Source organism: Eptesicus fuscus, chromosome 3 (genome assembly GCF_027574615.1).
Source record: "Eptesicus fuscus isolate TK198812 chromosome 3, DD_ASM_mEF_20220401, whole genome shotgun sequence".
NCBI classification, from domain to species: domain Eukaryota; kingdom Metazoa; phylum Chordata; class Mammalia; order Chiroptera; family Vespertilionidae; genus Eptesicus; species Eptesicus fuscus.
This window is the reverse complement of record NC_072475.1, coordinates 71,195,521-71,214,133: the sequence shown is the minus strand read 5'-3', so window position 1 is coordinate 71,214,133 and position 18,613 is coordinate 71,195,521. Positions and strand designations below refer to the sequence as shown.

General features: G+C 43.0%; 1 protein-coding gene across 1 annotated transcript in view; it reads right to left on the bottom strand.

Annotated features, from left to right (window-relative positions):
* Positions 1–728: 728 nt before the first annotated feature.
* The window catches only part of IFT57 (intraflagellar transport 57), a 73,713-nt gene continuing 55,828 nt past the window's right edge, over positions 729–18,613 (bottom strand). Inside the window, exons 7-11 of the mRNA XM_008146585.3 lie at positions 9,768–9,839; positions 6,154–6,285; positions 4,564–4,626; positions 1,989–2,055; positions 729–924 (exon numbers count right to left, since the gene is read on the bottom strand). Of these exons, the coding sequence (XP_008144807.1) occupies positions 746–924; positions 1,989–2,055; positions 4,564–4,626; positions 6,154–6,285; positions 9,768–9,839 (513 nt within the window). The 3' untranslated portion in view covers positions 729–745. The remainder of the gene's footprint in view (positions 925–1,988; positions 2,056–4,563; positions 4,627–6,153; positions 6,286–9,767; positions 9,840–18,613) is intronic.

Below are 18,613 nucleotides of genomic sequence, written 5' to 3'. Positions count from 1 at the left end.
AACAGAACTTATACATAAATTTTCTTTTATCAAATTTAAACTAGAGTTTGAAGGAAAGAAAAAGTGTTAAGAGTATATGTCTAGAAAGTAAAGGCTAAAAAAAATTTGAGGTAGAAAACACTAGGATAAAGGATGAGAAAGGGATTTTATTATTTTTGTTGTTCTATACATAGTATTCTTATCAAAATTTACCACCAGAACTTTCTAAATAAATAAATGTGGGCTATCTCCTGGCAAATGTTAATAAGGACATTGAAGTTTTTTCTTAAGTAATTTCAAGTAACCATAAAGCTGATGCAACATAAGTCTGGGCTGTTAGCTGCCTCTGGGTGCAGACGCACTTGTGATCTCCGCAGAGGTGACCGGCCTAAAGTTGGTCAGGCTGTGCCGAAGGTCCATGTAGTGAGAGCAGCAACAGAGCTACAGAAAGCATGGGTCACATACACCGGCTTACACAGGAACAAGAAAAAGAACGAAGCAACAAGTGGGGATTTTAACATATTTAATGATTAATTAAAGCTGCTTTGAAAGTGATAATTTTTCATTACTTTATTAAATACTATATTAATTTTAAGGCTTTAACCATCCATAATCACCATAATACAATATGTGTGTGTATATAAAAATACTCATCGAACATGCTTTAAGAGTTATAATTGTGTTTTGAAATATGCAACATGTAATATGATTTGATATAAAAAACCAACTAATCAGAAGCACACAAAAAACACCATACTAATATGTTTTAATAAGAACCCATTGCAGATTCTGGAATGATTGTTGCATGCATGTCCCTAGTCATGTTCGATTTCTCCTTCAGCTGTGATTGGAGTAATGTGTGTTCCACAACACCGATTCTAATGTCCATCTGAACAGTTTCCTGCTTCAGCTTTGTTAAGCTCTGTTTAATCTTTACCAAAGGAGCTGCAGAATGAAAATAACATGGAATAAAAATATTTATTTGGAGTAGCATCATATTACAGAGTTGTATAACACTTCCCCCACTTTGTCTTAAGCCAAAAATAGGGTTAAAAACAGCCAGCAACTTACTGACATTCACACCATTTTGCTGTGGCATTTTAACCACCTGAGATTTATAGGATGGGAAATGATACAGGATTTGAAGTACTAAGGCTGAACTTCCTGTCTTTTCTATGGAAAGAGTTGCTAACCAGGTGGTTTAGGGATGTCTTCAATATTTTTATGGATTGGTACATATGTCTGAAAGGAAATGGTTACAGTGGAAGAAAAGGAAAAGAAAGAATTATCTTTGAGATATAATGGGTTCATTCAACCATACTGCAAAACCCCTATGTATCCCTTTTTGAAAGATGGCTCAGTATATCCTATATAATAAAGAGCTAATATGTTAATTAGATCGAACAGCAGAACGACCATCCGGATCACCTTCTGGACGAAGCTGGGGCTGCGAGGGCCGAGCCTCTTGCATGAATTTCATGCATCGGGCCTCTAGTATCACTAGAAAATCTTTCTAGAGCATAGAAGGGCCTTAGGCAATCACTACTGGGCCAGGTCAAAATAACTAGCTCATGATGGAGGATGATTACTGAAGGATTATTAATTCTTCTCTATTTGACCTCTGTCCAGTCAGGTCTATAGGGGAAGAGGAAAAAAACCCAGAGGTCATCAGATCACTGCCTGTGTGTCATTTGGGCATACACTTAGTGCTCTTTTGTACATAAAATGGGATAATGAAGCTCATTTGATGAAAACAGACCAAAATATTTTTTTTTTAAATTGACACAACAAAGTGCATAAATATTTCCCACTTCATTTGAATGGAAAAAACCCTACATATAGTTAAAATGGCTCTTCTCAGCTGATTTATAAGGAAAACAGTATACTATCAGACATCATTTTGGCACCATATCCCTCTCCCTAACACATTCATTTTAAAAAGCAGATGCCCTACTTATTATTACCATCTTCTCTTGCTCATTTTCTTCTTAAAATGAGTGTGTACTTACCACCATCAGTCATACTGCTACCTTTTTCTTCCATTTCTTGCTTTACTTTTTCTAGTTCTTCGGTAACCTTTCATTGAAAAAAATTTTTTTATGAGCAATGAATTTTAGTAAACTTTCAAAATGTTTAAAGGCTGCATTAAAAAACTTAGAAATAATATACACATAAAGACTATAGAGATATTAGGAGTATTCTGGATATAATTTGAATAAGATAAAGTATGCAGCCATACAAAGCTTTTTATCTTCTGAGAGTGCTCCTAACGTTAAGTACACGAAATTACTTCCTCAGTAACTTCCGCAGGTGGTAACATGATCCTATCTAATAAAGAGGGAATATGCTAATTGACTCTCATGCCATCACAAAAGATGGTGGCATCCACAGCCAATAGGAGGGAATATGCTAATTGACTGTCACGCCCTCAAAGATGTCGGTGCCCACAGCCACAAGATGGTGGCACCCAGTCCCCTCAGCCCCTCCGGGGTGGCAGGTGCGCGGCAAGGCCGGGCCTGCCCCCAGGTGGGCCCAGCTGCTCCGCACTCCTGCCTCCAGAGTCCCCCAGTCCCCTCAGCCCCTCAGCCACCAAGGGCTGGCCCAAGGCACAGGCAAGCCTCGGATGGCAGCTGCCCTGCCACCCAGGGCCGCCCAAGGCTCAGGTAACCAGGGCTGGCCGAGGCTTGTGCTGCCGGGCAGTGTCAACAGCAGTGGTGTGATGGGGGCATCGCCTTCCCCTGATTGCCGTGTCACCTCCTGCCCCTGAGGGGTCCCAGACTGTGAGAGGGGGCAGGCCAGGCTGAGGCACCCCCCCTTCCAGTGCATGAATTTTCATGCACCGGGCCTCTAGTAGAATAATAAAAACTAAACTGTTGTCTCAAACCTTATACACTGAGTGGCCAGATTATTATGATCTCTGAATGCATAATAATCTGGCCACTCAGTGTATATCCTATATAATAAAAGGCTAATATGCAAATTGTCCCATCGACCAGGAGTTCAACCAGCAGGCAGGCCGGCTAACCTCCCATGTCTCCTCCCCCTGGCCAGGCTGGCCGGACCCAACCTATGCACAAATTCATGCACCGGGCCTCCAATATATATATACTGAGTGGCCAGATTATTATGCATTCAGAGATCATAATAATCTGGCCATTCAGTGTAGTTATCTCATAGCATCTACCCTGCCAGTCTCTAATAATCAGTTATTAATTAAAATAGCATAAGTAGTCTAAAAAGATTTTGGGTTTCTAAAGGTTTATGAGATATCTTCCTTAACATTACAGTTTTATAAGAGAATATGCCACCTTTATCTCTATAGCACACTAAAAATAATGTGTATACCATATGGCTATGTATAAAAATATTCTATCTGCTCTATCCAAACCATGAACTCCAAGAGACATACTCTGCTATCATATTGGTTCTTATCTGTACTTCACATAATACTCAAAATTATACAACTACATCCTCAAAATTATACAACTATTATTAACAAACATCCAAAATAGCATTGATATAGGTAGGAAATACCATCGTGAAAAAAATGAAAAATTTTATATAATCTAGAACTAAGCATAATTATTATAACTTAGTGGGCTTTATTTTTTTATCATATCAGTGAATAAAAACTTCCTTGGGAAGAAGGTAATCATCCAAGTAAAGCAAATTAATTTTTTCCAGCACCTGAAATGTTACACCTGAGGATAACTATCCACTCTGAAAGAACTGAATGACTCCCTGGACTCCCTTCAAGTGTTAATTTACTCAACCTCAGTGAGCACTTCATTTCTATATAATATTTAATTTGCCTAGAAGCTCCACAGGATTAAAGTATAAATATTTTCAAAGTGATATTTTTTATATTTTAAAATCACCATTTACTTCTCAAATAATGTCTATACAAGAAGCTTAATTGTATTATATAGAAAATTTTGTGATAATTATACTGGATTGTAATAAAAGATAATCCTGGATTTTAGTCCCACATTGGCTATTGACCTTATTAAAGGTATTTTTTTTCTCTCTCAGCTCTTCAGTGAAAAAATGGGAATAGATATTAGGTTTTAGTTCTCTTTCAAGATGATGAAAATAAATATACTATTTTTTCCCCAAGAGTTCTCAGAAGGCAAGGGTTCCATGCCACTCCCAATTTGTAGAGAGAGAAATACTCAGTATCACATACACATTATCAATGATCACTGAAAACAAATCTTGGATCTCGCAGACTAACATTAAAAGCTGTTATAGATATTTAAGCCAATGCTCTACCTACTCTTCTATATATCTAGTATAATCATTATGTTTAAGAAAGTTAAGGAAGGTTATAAATTTGCTAATATTATCATCAGGTTTTATGTTCAATTTAATAGAACTTCAGGCAGTTTATGGAAACAAGTAGGATATGTATACATAATTGATTCATTGATTAAAAAAAATTAGAAATTTTCTCCTAAAGAAAAATTCAAAGCCACAGAAATAATTATTGAAACAACGCAAGGTGTAGCAGTATTAAAGCATCAGGGCTCTGAACAGCTGGCTCGTGTGATAGGTGAGGAGTCTGCAAGAGCACACAGCATGTACCTCAGACAGCAGTCTGGTCCTCTCAGTCACTCCGCCATTTCCTTGCTGGTATCGCTCCCTTGCCTGAGAGAGAAAACATTTTGTTTAATGACAAATTCACCACAGAAACAGATTACTTAAATATGACCTCCTGGTGTTTGCTATTTCTGCATATCATTTTGTGACAACCCTCCCCTCATTTGTGAACACATTTGTGGAAGTGACATTTAACTGTAGTTATTTTATGTCCTTAATAGGCACCATGTATTTAAATAAAGCACTATAAAATGATAAACTACTTTAACCTTCACATATTGTCTGTGTAACTGGTACGGGCATGGTTCACAATAAAAACTGTCCTCAGCCATTATTTTACAGTTTAGGAGAGAGGCTCTTGGTCGATCTAATTTGTGTGCTATGTAGAGGAAACCAGTTTTAAAAAATCAATCATAATAGAGCATCAGGATCAGCAATTAATAAGGATTAACAAACAGTATGACAGGATGCAATATGTTTGGGGGAGCTAATTTAACAATCAATTATTTAATAGCAAAGTTTGAGAGATACATGGTGGCTTTAGTCAGACTTTTACAGCATTTTAAAAGTAAAAGTATCCATGAATAGATGTGTATCTGAAGAAATAAACAAATAACAATAAAAAGGTAAAGATTACTTTCTGCTTGGTCTTTGAGAACTTCTGAAAGTACAGAAGTATGTTAAGTTTATTTTCATATTTTTCTCCCTTAACCTTGTCTGCTGAAAGAAAAAATATATGCCTTCAACTGACATTTGCAAGTGGTTCTTACTATTATTCTTCAACATCAGGAAGGAGGGGGCATAAATCTCAAAGGAAAGCCTTTAGATCCCCACTTCTGGGACAATAACTGCTGCTCTCAAAGGCTGAAGGCTTTATTTTTTGGTTGAAATTCTAAAACTTTGAAAGGATTAAAAAATTTGCTCATTTCATTAATTAAACTGCTTGTCTTTGAACGTGTCTTGCTTTCATAATGCTTATTACATGGTTGTAAGTCATTATGGCAAGAATGTCTTTCCCCTCTGACATATGTAAATGTATACTATTCTTCATCCTCCCACTCATATGGTAAATTAATAGCAGAGAGAATCAAAACTAGGTGTCCTGATAGCCTGTTCCTGTTCTGTCATATTCTCCAAAATATATGCCTTCATTTATTTAAATCAAATGAAGAAATTCTTTAAAGACTTCTAGGAGATCATTTCTAACACATGTAATATGGAAATGACAAGTTTTATTGCCTCACTTGCTTCCTAAAGTGGGCAGAGAATCAGTATACAGTAAGTCCTCACTTAATGTTGTCCATCGATAGGTTCTTGGAAACTGTGGTCTTAACCAATTTTACCCTAAGCTAATTGATAGAAATAAGAGTTAAGTTCTACGGCACAGTTCTAAAAAATTGTTTTTTTTTACACATCATTTTGCTTAAAATTGCAGTTTCCAAGAAGCTGTCAACAATGTTAAGCATGGACATACTGCATTGATGTTTGTGAAATACATTTCACAATTTTCCAACGAAAAGTGCTGTGTCAAGCTTAAGGATTAGGGTTATTAATTGGATATCATTCTTAAGTTACCTCACTCAGCTGAGCTTGAGCTGCACGATATTCTTGAACCAAGTGCTCAAGCTGACTATTGATGTACTTTTCTCGGCTGCCGATCTTCTCCAGAGTCCTTCCAATTTCATTATGGAGTTTGTCCAAAAATCCCTAGAAATCCCATGTGACTTTAGTAGATAAAAAATTTCACATATTTTTCAAAAATAAAAAAGTTTAAAATGGATTAAATTTCCCTCAATCCATCCCACAAATCCTCAACCACTTGTGATAAAGAAGACAGTTTGAAATTTTTAATAACAAAAGAAGTCTGCAGTGAGAAATATAGTCAATTTTCAGAATATTAAAATAAAATGGCACCTGGCAGTGTTAGTCAATTTATTCATTTCAATGCATATCTAGAATAGATGTGAGTGAAATTTGCTTTATGTGAAGTTCATAATACAAGTAGGTAAGGGAATAACATGACTTTCTTCTAGCACAATTCAAACAAGGTTGGAATAGTCCAGTTGGAAGTAGATCATTAAACATAGCTCTATTCTGAGACCCACAAATTCTCATTCAAATTTTGCTTCTTTGTGGTATACTCTAAAAGTCCTTATTTCTGGAAGGGCAGCAAGCCTGGGGAAGCTATGGATTCTAGGCTTGACTGGCCTGGCACTCTGTTATTCCTTGGGATTCAGAGAGGGAAGAATGATGAAATGTTTCTCTCTGATTACATATATATATAATAGAGGCCTGATGCACAAAGATTCGTGCAAGAATGGGCCTTCCTTCCCCTGGCTGCCGGAACTGCCTTCACTCCGGCCCAGAGCCACCTTTCTGCCTTCCTACACTGCCCAGAGGCCTGTCGGTGCGGAATAGCCTGGGTTGGTGCACAACACCTGCCCCTGGCCACTCAGTGACTGTGTATGCAAATTAACCCGCCATTTTTGTTGGGTTAATTTGCATACCCACTCCTGATTGGCTGGTGGGTGTCACAAGGGTATGGTCAATTTGCATCTTTTCTTTTATTAGTGTGTGTACACAACACACACACACAACACACACACACACACACACACACACACACTAGAGGCCCAGTGCATGAAATACGTGCACTCGGCTGGGGGTCCTTCAGCCTGGCCTGTGCCCTCTCACAGTCCAGGAGCCCTCGGTGGATGTCCGACTGACGGCTTAGGCCTCAGCCCACATCTTCCACCTGCTGCCGTGGCCAGGGACCTCTGCAGCCTCTGCCTCAGCCCGTCTGCCGCAGATTTGTCCAGAAGGAAGGACCTCCAATCTATTTAGCATATTACACTTTCATTATTATGCTAGAGGACCAGTGCACGAAATTCGTGCACAGGCAGATCCCTAGACCTGGCCGGCAATCAGGGCCGATTAGGGCCTTCCGGCTGCTGGCTGGGGCCTTCCTTCTGGCTGCCAGCCAGGGCCTCCCTTCCCCAGCTGTCAGGTGCCAGGCAGGGCCTCCATTCCTTAGCTGCAGGCTACTGGCTGGGGCCTCCCTTCCCTGGCTGCTGGCTGGGGCCTTCCTTCATTCTGCACTGCCCCCTGGTGGTCAGCGCACATCATAGTGAGCGATAGAACTCCTGATCTCCCATTGGAACTCCTACAGGGACACTTTGTATATTAGCCTTTTATATATACAGATTATATATACAGATACATACTAGAGGCCGGGTACACGAAATTTGTGCACTGGGGTGTGTCCCTCAGTGCAGCCTGCACCCTCTCCAATCTGGGACCCCTTGGGGGATGTCCGACTGCCGGTTTAGGCCCAATCCCACAGGGATCGGAAACTGGCAGTCGGACATCTCTCTCACAATCCAGCACTGCTGGCTCCTAACCACTCGCCTGCCTGATTGCCCCTAACTGCTTTTGCTTAGCAGTCTGATCACCCCCTAACCACTCCATGCCAGCCTGATCAATGCCAAACTGCTCCCCTGTCAGCCCGGTCGCCCCCAAATGCCCTCCCCTGCTGGCCCGATCGCCCCCAACTTCCCTCCCCTGTCAGCCCGGTCGCCCCCAACTGCCCTCCCCTGCCGGCCTGGTCTCCCCCAACTGCCCTCCCCTGCTGGCCTGGCGGCCCCCAATTGCCCTTCCCTGCAGGCCTGGTCACCCCTAAATGCCCTCCCCTGCTGGCCTGATAGTCCACAACTGCCCTCCCTTTCTGGCCATCTTGTGACCACATGGGGACAGCCATATTAACTCTTTATTATATTGGATTACTAATATATATACTATATATATTAATTATATATACATATATACGTATATACGTATATATGTATATATGTATATATAATTAACATACTAGTGGCCCGGTGCACGAAATTTGTGCACAAGGGGGGGGGGGGAGGAAAGGTGTCCCTCAGCTCGGCCTGCACCCTCTTCAATCTGGGACCCCTCAGGGGATGTCCGACCCTAAACTGGCAGTTGGACATCCCTCTTGCAATCCAGGACCATTGGCTCCTACTGCTCACCTACCTGCCTGCCTGCCTGATCACTCCTAACCACTCTGCCTGCTGGCCTGATCACCCCCAACTGCCACCCCCTTCTGGCCTGATCACCCTTAACTGCTCCCCCTGCCAGCCTGATCACCCCCCCACACTGTCCCTCCCTGCCGGGCTGATTGCTCCCAAATGCCCCCTGCCGGCCAGCTTGCCCCTAACTGAACCCCCATCAGCCTGATCACCCCCAACTGTTCCCCCAGCTGGCCTGCTCGCCCCCAACTACCCCCACACTGGCCTGCTCACCCACAACTGCCCCCCCACTGGCCTGATCACCCCCCACTGTCCCCCCCTGCTGGCCTGTCTCCCCCAACTGCCCCCCCACCAGCCCGCTCGCTCCCAACTTCCCCCCCTGCCGGCCTGATTGCTCCCAACTGCCCCCTGCCAGCCAGATTGCCCCCAACTGCCCCCCCCAGCTGGCCCACTCGCCCCCAAATCCCCCCCTCGCCAGCCTGCTCGCCCACAACTTACCCCTCTGCCAGCCTTCTTGCCCATAACTGCCCCTCCACCAGCTTGATCATGCCCAACTGCCCCCCCCACTGGCCTGATTGCCCCCAACTGCCCCCCTGCCAGCCTAATAGCCTCCAACTGCTCCCCCCTGCTGGCCTGCTTGCCCCCAACTGACCTCTCTCGCCAGCCTACTCACCCCCAACTACCCCCCTGCCATCCTGCTTGCCCTCAACAGTGCCCCCCTGCCAGCCTGATTGCCCCCAACTGCACCCCTGCCAGCCTGATCACTCCCAACTGCCCTCCCCCTGCTGGCCTGCTCAACCCCAACTGCCACCCCCCTGCCAGCCTGATCACCCCTAACCGCCTCTGCCTCGGCCCTACCACCATGGCTTTGTCTGGAAGGACGTCCGGAAGGTCTCCCGATCTAATTAGCATATTACTCTTTTATTAGTATAGATATATATTAACTACATATCTAATATATGTAATAATATATATTATACCACTTTTATATAAAGTTACCTTTCTTCAGTTGGTTTAAGTGTTTAGGGCTGTGGAAATATAATATAATACATTCAAATAAGTAAGCTCCTCAAGGGCAAGATTTGTGTCTTTTTTCTTTCATGTTCTCCCTTAATAGGTGTTCCACAGAAGAGTCAATGTATATTCACATACCTTGGTCTCCTTTAGAGCAGACTCAATTCCACTTTTGTGCTGGTGCATTTGGTCAACATGGATTCTCCAATCCTATAGGCATAAGAGCATATAGGAACAAATGAAAAACATTTCTTTCTTTTGTCTACATATTTTTTGAAGTTGTATACTTCATTTTAATTACTTTGGTTGCTGCCTTATTTCAGGTGGGAGTCCTATATATAGATTGCAATCAGATTATAAAGAAATACGTGTAGAGCACTTTAAGATAAAAGGTTCTAAGTAAATGTAAATTATTTTATGTGTTCACAGAGTGATGTCTGACAATTTGAATATAAATTATTCCTGCACTGTTGGTGGTTAATATTTATGACTATCCATCAAAATGAAAAAGAAATCTAATTACTAGAAAAGAAATACTTGTTTAAGCAGTAACAATTATGTTTGCTAGAATTAATGCTGGAATCAAGTCTCATATATCAAATATTAGCTTGTCCCTTGGAAATAAAATGGGGCCCTCTTCTTCAGTAAGACTTTGTAGTCTCTCTTAAGAAAGGAAGTTTATAATGATTTTTAGAGTTCATATATTTTGAGATATTTTGTACTATTACTAGACTGATCTGAATTAGTGTGCATATTTGAAACCTACTCCAAAATCTTAATTTCCTACAAGGTATCTTCAAAATTTTTGGTTTACCTTACCACTGGTAATAATTTTAAGACTTGAGAAATACCCACTATAAGAGAACAAATATTATGGTAAGTAGAAGTGATGGAACCAAGATACTCCTCTATCACCCATACCCACTCCGCTTTGCTATCTACAGTATTTTGTGAAGAGAAAAATATTTTGTGACTAGTTCCATTCTACTAACATCTTAACTTTGAAATATGGGGAAGTACTTATAGGGTAAAAAATCCTTGGGCACATTAGACATACCAATTATAAAATTATAGGAAAGCTGCAAGGAACCTCACAGAGCATCTAGTCTCACCTTTATCACTTCTCAGATAAGCAAATGGAGGCCCGATGACAGAAAGCGGCACGCCCAGGCCACAAAGATAGTGGTACACTTGGGTCCAGAGCCAAATGTACTAAATCCCCACACAGTACATTTTGGCAGTTCAGAGTTAATAAAAGGAACAATTGGCTACTTGACATCACTGAAGGTGCTAGAACAGAGACCAAATCAGTATTTTTCTTTGTCCTTAAGCATTTTTCTGTCTCATGATCAAAAGGTATCTCAGAATATGAGAGCTGGAAAGGACCTGAAAGATCATCTACCATCCATTTAACAGTCATCTAGTGCAGTATTTTCCTTTTACACTTCAAGGGACTGTCCACCGCCTGTCACTTTGACTAGATAGATCTGGCAAGGAACAGGCCCCTCCAACTCAGCAGTCAACACTGGAACAGGGAAGAGGCTGCAGCTGGACCAAATGGGGGTTAAGTCTCAAAATGGACATCTGTTCAAGTCCAAGCAATCATCTTCACAGATAAAATAAACCTGATGAGTTTAATTATATAATTAATTTTTAAAGTACTCATCCTGCCTGATTCCAAAAAGAATTGTAGCTCAAGTATTCCTATCAGTCTCTGTATCTGTCCACATGTACATATAAACACACACACACACACAACACACACACACACACACACACACTTTAGTTCTTTTATTTATTGTAAGTGATGTGTTTAAAATAGTTGGTGCTCTGCTTTTTCTACCCAGCATTTTCTATCCAGCAAATAAAATATTGTTTTCACAATTTGACATTCAAAGTACTTCAAGAGACACAAGCATGCCTGACTCATCTATGTATAACTAGGATAACTTACATTGACGTTAAACTCCATGGAGAAGCTGGCATTTCAGTGGAACCTTGAAGCATGAGAAGCATTTCAACAGGGAGGATAGAAGAGGAGTATTGTAGGTTGAGGAAGAAACAAGTACAAGGAGAAAATAGGAAAATATATAGGGAGCAAGTAGGCCAGGCTGGCTAGAATATAAAACACAAAGTTCTTGGGATGGGGTCAGGTGGGGAGGGTAAATCTCAAGGACACAAAGCTGAAGAGAGGTTAAATTAGATCAAGGGCTTTAACTAAGGAGTATGGATTTTATCATGTGGACTAGCTTTCCCGTTGCAGTTAAAATCCTGCAATAGGATTTCCTGCTGCACTCTACCCCGCCTCAGTTCCTCCCTTGTCACCCGCCTCACCTTCTCCTCCAGCCTGCCCACGTTTCCCTTCGCCCCCGGCCCCGCCTCCACTCTGCCCTTGTCGCCCGCCCCGCCTTCTCCTCCAGCCCGCCCGCGTTTCCCTTCTCCCCTGCCCCGCCTTCGTTCCTCCCTTGTCACCCACCCCGCCTTCTCCTCCAGCCCGCCTGCGTTTCCCTTCGCCCCCGGCCCCGCCTCTGCTCCGCCCTTGTCACCCACCCCGCCTTCTCCTCCAGCCCGCCTGCGTTTCCCTTCGCCCCCGGCCCCGCCTCCGCTCCGCCCTTGTCGCCGGCCCCGCCTTCTCCTCCAGCCCACCCGCGTTTCCCTTCGCCCCCAGCCCCGCCTCCGCCCCGCCCTTCTCCTCCCCCCCAGCTTGCTTGCTTCTTCGAAGCTTTACTCCCTTCTGCAGCTCTTGGCTTCTTTGGACACTGTCTTGATATGCAAATTAGCCGCCATCTTTGTTGGGGTAATTTGCATACTCATCCTGATTGGTTGGTGGGCGTGGCTTGGCTGGTGGGTGTGGCTTAGGTATAGCGAAGGTGCGGTCAATTTGCATATTTGTCTATTATTAGATTAGATAATGGAGAGCTATCAGAGATTTTGGGTATCAGTTTTAAAGACAAGACAGAAAGTAACAGCATAAAGGACATATTAGAGAGGCATGAGACTAAAGACAGGTTGGAGGCCAGTTAAGAGGCTGCATAATGGTCCACATGATAGATTAGCAGGGTTTGAATCAGAGCAATGCTTGTAAGAATGGAAGGGAAGGGATGGATTTGAGGAACAGTGTAGAGACAGAACTAGCAGGACTTGAGAACTGACTGAGGGGAAGTGTCGGGTGGCTGAAGTGGAGGTGGGAAGTAGAGAGAAGGTGTCTTTAAGGTTTCTAGCCTTAGGAACTAAGAGGATAGTAATATCGCACTGTGACAGAACAGAAAATATTTCAGGGAGTCAGACATACTGAGGAAGTTTGTTTTGGATATTTAACTTGATAAGCCACTGGGACATTTGTGTTTCTTGTTGCCATTTAAAATGGAAAGCTATTTAGGATGTACTGTTATAATTATCAGCCAGGTAGGTTTGAATTGTTTTATTAAAATCTTCAACATGGACATATTTTCTGATGTACGGTTATAAAAAATCCTTAAAAGTGTTGACACTTTAACCCAGCAATTTCATTTCTAGAAATTATTCCAACGAAAATAATTGGGTATATACACACAGATTAATGAACAACTTCTTTGTAAAGATAAAAAAGCAGAAAAATCTCTAAATACCTAACAGTAGAGGACAGTTTAAACTATTTTGTAATACTCATTTCACTGCTAAGTATAATGCAGTATAATATCATTTGTATAAAGCTCTAAACCAAGCTATAGTAATATACTGTTTGGAGATATATATGTGAACACACACACATACACACACACACACACACACACACACACACACACACACACAAAAGCGATTGATAATATACAACCTTGAGGCCAGGGGTCCCCATGGGTGGGAAGGGGCAGCAGCAGAGAAGCACACAGGTGACTTCCAGGGTGTTGCAATTGCCTAATTCTCAGGTTGGGTAGTGTAGTGCATGTATGAATGCTTGCTTTAGTGTTGGACTTCATAATTATGTATGTATTGTATATTAAAATGTAAAATTCATGTTTTCAAAAAATATATTTAATAATCTACAAAAACACATGCTACCAGCATATAGTAAAGTGGAAAAACATTCCCAAAAGAATATATTTATTAGGTGGCCAATTTGGTAAAAATTAGTATTTGTATGTCTATACAAATGTGTGTATTAAGATAGATAGTTGAATATTGTTGTTTTAAATTTCTTCTTTATTTTTCCAAAATTTTCCACATTTCCTACACGAGAACTTTATCACTTTAATTAGAAGGGGAAAAAAATCAGTAACCTTCTGGATATCCAAGAAGTTCTTGAAAGAGGTTTAATATAGTTATAGTGGAAAATATAAATAATTATACTTGTAACATTTTATTTTTAAAATATATTTTTATTGATTTCAGAGAGGAAAGGAGAGGAAGAGAGAGAGAGAAACATCAATTATGAGAGAGAATCATTGATAGGCTGCTTCCTGCACACCCCTACTGGGGATGGAGCCCTATGTGCCCTTGACCAGAAGTGAACCTGGGACCCTTCAGTCTGCAAGCTGATGCTCTATCCACAGAGCCGAACCAGATAGGGCTATATTTGTCACATTTTAAAAACATGAATGTAAAAAGGCAAAATACACAGCTTTAAAAAAAAACTACCATTGAAATGGTTAAAAACTTTATAAAGGTTTGTGGTGAGAATGAAGAAGTGATGGGGTTTAATGATATGTAAGGAATTGATCCCCCAAATAAGTAATAGTAAAAAGAAACTGTTCAACAATGATAATCTCACATTAGTAGAGAATCCACTAGGTTACAACACACTTTCATAAATCTTCCTTTATTTGATAACCACAAAGGTTTGAATCATTAAGTAGGTATATGCATCCCTTCTTTTTTTTTTTTTTTTTGCTTTTCTTTCTAAAATTTATTTTAAATTTATTGGGATGACAATAGTTAATAAAATTATATAAGTTTCAAATGTACAATTCTATGATAGATCATCTGTATATTACATTGTGTGTTTACCACCCAAAGTCAAGTCTCCTGTCACCATATATTTGACTCTCTTTAATCTTTTCAACCACCTCCTCACTCCCCTTTCCCACCGGTAACCACCATAATGCTATACTTATGAGTTTTTGTTAGTATTGTTTGTTACTTTCAGTTTTATATACCACACTAGAGGCCCAGTGCATGAAATTCATGCACTGGGGGTGTTGTCCCTCAGCCCAGCCTGCACCCTCTCCAATCTGGGACTGCTCAGGGGACTGCCAGGTTAGGCCCAATCTTACAGGGATCTGGCCTAAACTGGCAGTCAGACATCCCTCTCACAATCTGGGACTGCTGGCTCTTAACCGCTCACCTGCCTGCCTGCCTGATTGCCCCTAACCACTTCTGGCTGCCAGCCTGATCACCCCTTAACCACTCCCATGCCGGCCTGATTAACACCTAACTGCTCCCCTGCTGGCCCGATCATCCCCAACTGCCCTCCCCTGATGGCCTGGTCGCCCCCAACTGCCCTCCCCTGCCGGCCTGATCTCACCCCCAATTGCCCTCCCCTGCTGGCCTGATCTCTCCCCCAACTGCACTCCCCTGCTGGCCTGATGGCTCCCAACTGCCCTCCCCTGCTGGCCTGATCGTCTCCAACTGCCCTCCCCTGCTGGCCTGGCCACCTCCAACTGCCCCCCCTGCAAGCCTGATCCCCCCCAACTGCCCTCCCCTGCCGGACTGATGGCCCTCAACTGCCCTCCCCTGCCCGACTGATGGCCCTCAACTGCCCTCCCCTGCAGGCCTAGTCACCCCCAACTGCTCTCTCCTGCCAACCTGATCTTGCCCCCAACAGCCCTTCCCTGCTGGCCTGATATCACCCCCAACTGCTCTCCCCTGCTGGCCTGATTGTCCCTAACTGCATCTGCCTGCCTGATCACCCCCAACTGCCCTTCCCTGCAAGCCTGATCTTGCCCCCAAGTGCCCTCCTCTGCCAGCCAATTTGGTTCTGATTGGTCGGTTTCTATGCAAGTCAGCATCTCTGGGCCTATCAACGGGGCCTGATCAGAAAGGTGGGGCTGAGCAGCAGCCCCATGGAGGCCTGGAAAGAAATGGAGGTGCGGCTGCTGACCAGGGGCGAAAGAGAGAGGCAAGTGCTAATCAACAGCTGCCATAGAAGCTACGGATCAGAACCTGCTTCTCTCTTTAGGCCTCTCTCCAGGCCTGATTTGCAGCCCTCTCAGCAGTCAGTGCTGGGACACCGTGCCTGCAGCCGTAGCAGTCAGCGCTGGGTCGCCACAGCAACCCTGCGCTGACTGCAGGACTTTCGGTTGGTCGAGCCTCCTGGTCATTGTGGATGTGACGAACCCAGGGTTTTTATATAATAGGACTAGAGGCCTGGTGCACGAAATTCGTGCATGGAGGGGGGTTGTCCCTCAGCCCAGCCTGTACCCTCTCCAATCTGGGACCCCCAGAGGGATGTCCGACTGCCCGTTTAGGCCCGATCCCGGTGGGCAATCCAGGACTACTGGCTCTCACAATCCAGGACATCCCTCTCACAATCCAGGACCACTGGCTCCCAACTGCTTACCTGCCTGCCTTCCTGATTGCCCCTAACCGCTTCTGCCTACCAGCCTGATCACCCCCTAACCACTCTGCTGCCACCCTGTTTGCCCCCAACTTCCCTCCTCTGCTGGCCTGGTCACCCCTAACTGCCCTATCCTGCAGGGTTGATCACCTCCAACTGCCCTCCCTTGCAGGCCTGGTCCTTCTCAACTGCTCTCCCTTGCAGGCCGGGTGTCTCCCAACTGCCCTCTCCTGCTGGCCATCTTGTGTCACATGGGGGCAGGATCTTTGACCACATGGGGGGCAGCTATATTGTGTGTTGCAGTGATGATCAATCTGCATATTACTCTTTTATTAGATAGGATAGAGGCCTGGTACAGGGGTGGGGGCCAGATGGTTTGCCCTGAAGGGTGTCCCTGATCAGGGTGGGGTTCCCTTGAGGCGTGGGGCGGCCTGAGAGGCCTGTGGTGGTTTGCAGGCCGGCCACGCCCCCTGGCAACGCAAGCGGAGGCCCTGGTATCTGGAATTTATTTTCCTTCTACAATTGAAACTTTGTAGCCTGGAGCGGAGCCAAGTCTGGGGCTCCCTCCGCGGCTGGCAGCCATTTCTGTTGGGGTTATAATTGAAACTTTGTAGCCTTAAGCCGGTGGGCCTGGCCAGGGTGTGCAGAAAGCTTTGCTTCCCCTGTTGCCGCCAGCAACCCTGGCCTGCTCTCTCAAGCTCTGTTCTGCCGCCATTTCTGTTTGAATTTGTTTACCTTCTATAATTGAAACTTTGTAGCTTGAGTGGAGGCTTAGGCCTGGCAAGGGCAGTCGGAAAGCTTGGCTTCCTCTGTTACCTAGGAGACCCTGCTCTCTGTGGCTGTAGCCATCTTGGTTGGGTTAATTTACATACTCGCTCTGATTGGATGGTGGGCGTGGCTTGTGGGTGTGTCGGAGGTATGGTCAATTTGCATATTTGTCTATTATTAGGTAGGATGAGTGAAATCGCATGGTTCTGGACTTTTTCTGTCTGACTTATTTCATTTAGCATGATATTTTCAAGTTCCATCCATGTTGTTGCAAATGGCAGTATTATTCCATTATATATATATATATATATATATATATATATATATATGTATCTGTAGTACAGGTCCTCTGTCCATTTTAATTGGATTGTTTGTGTTTGCTCTTGAATTGTATGACACTTCATATATTTTGGACACTTCATATTTTGGACACTTAAAAGGTGTTGTTTGCAAATATCTTTTCCCATTCTATTGGTTGCCTTTTTGTTTTGATGATAGTCTCTTTTGCAGTGCAGAAGCTTTTTAGTTTGATATAGTCCTATTTATTAATTTTTGCTTTTATTCCCTTTGCCTTTGAGGTCAAATTCATAAAATTCTCTCTAAGACTAGGGTCCAAATTTGGTAACCATTATTTCTTCTATGTATTTTATTGTTTCAGGTCTTACCTTTAGGCCTTTGATCCATTTTGAGTTAATTTTTGTGTATGGTACAAATAGCAATCTAGTTTCATTCTTTTGCATGTGGCTTTCCAATTTTCCCAGCACCATTTATTGAAGAGGCTTTCTTTTCTCCATTGTATGTTTTTTGGCACTTGTCAAAAATTATTTGCCTTATTATATGTGGGTTTATTTCTGGGTTCTCACTCCTGTTCCATTGGTCTGTGTGTCTGTCCTGTCAATAATATGCTTCTTTTTCACCTCTACCCTCCTCTCTAAGAGGATTATGTGATTTTCTGACTGGTTGTGGGAGGAGTGTTTTTCCCTACTCCACTAATGCTGTCCTTAGCCATGTGATTCTCTTTCATCATGGATTGATGGTGGCATAGAACATGGCCTATGCCAGGACTATGCAAAAGCTATAAGAGGCATCCACCAGCTCTCCTGCCATGATACCAGGCATGTCCCATATAAGGGTTATCCTTTCAGTCTGGGTCTGGGAATAAGAAATAGGGAACACAGTTGGAGTAGAACTGCAGCTGAACCACACATCAGCAGACATGTATCTTAAGTAAAAATAAAGGCCCAGCCAGCATGGGTCAGTGGTTGAGCACTGACCTATGAACTAGGAGGTCATAGTTTGATTCCCAGTCAGGGCATATTTCCAGGTTGTGGGCTCGAGACCCCGTGTGGGGCATGCAGCTGGATCAATGATTCTCTCTCATCACTGATGTTTCTCTCTCTCTATCCCCCTCTCTTCTGCTCTGAAATCAATAAAAATATATTTTTAAAAATAAAAATAAATAAACCACTACAATTTTGAGTTTGTTTGTGATACAAAAAACTGAACATGTACACAAATTTTATAGTAGGAAAGCCAAGAATCAGATAGGTTAATGACCTTTCCAAAGTTTCGTGTCTGGGAAATGGAAAGCACTCCCAAACCAGTGCATTTTCCACATATTACATGCTGTTGTTCTTTGTACGAAAATGAATTATCAAACAGTATCTAAGGTAAACCAAACATT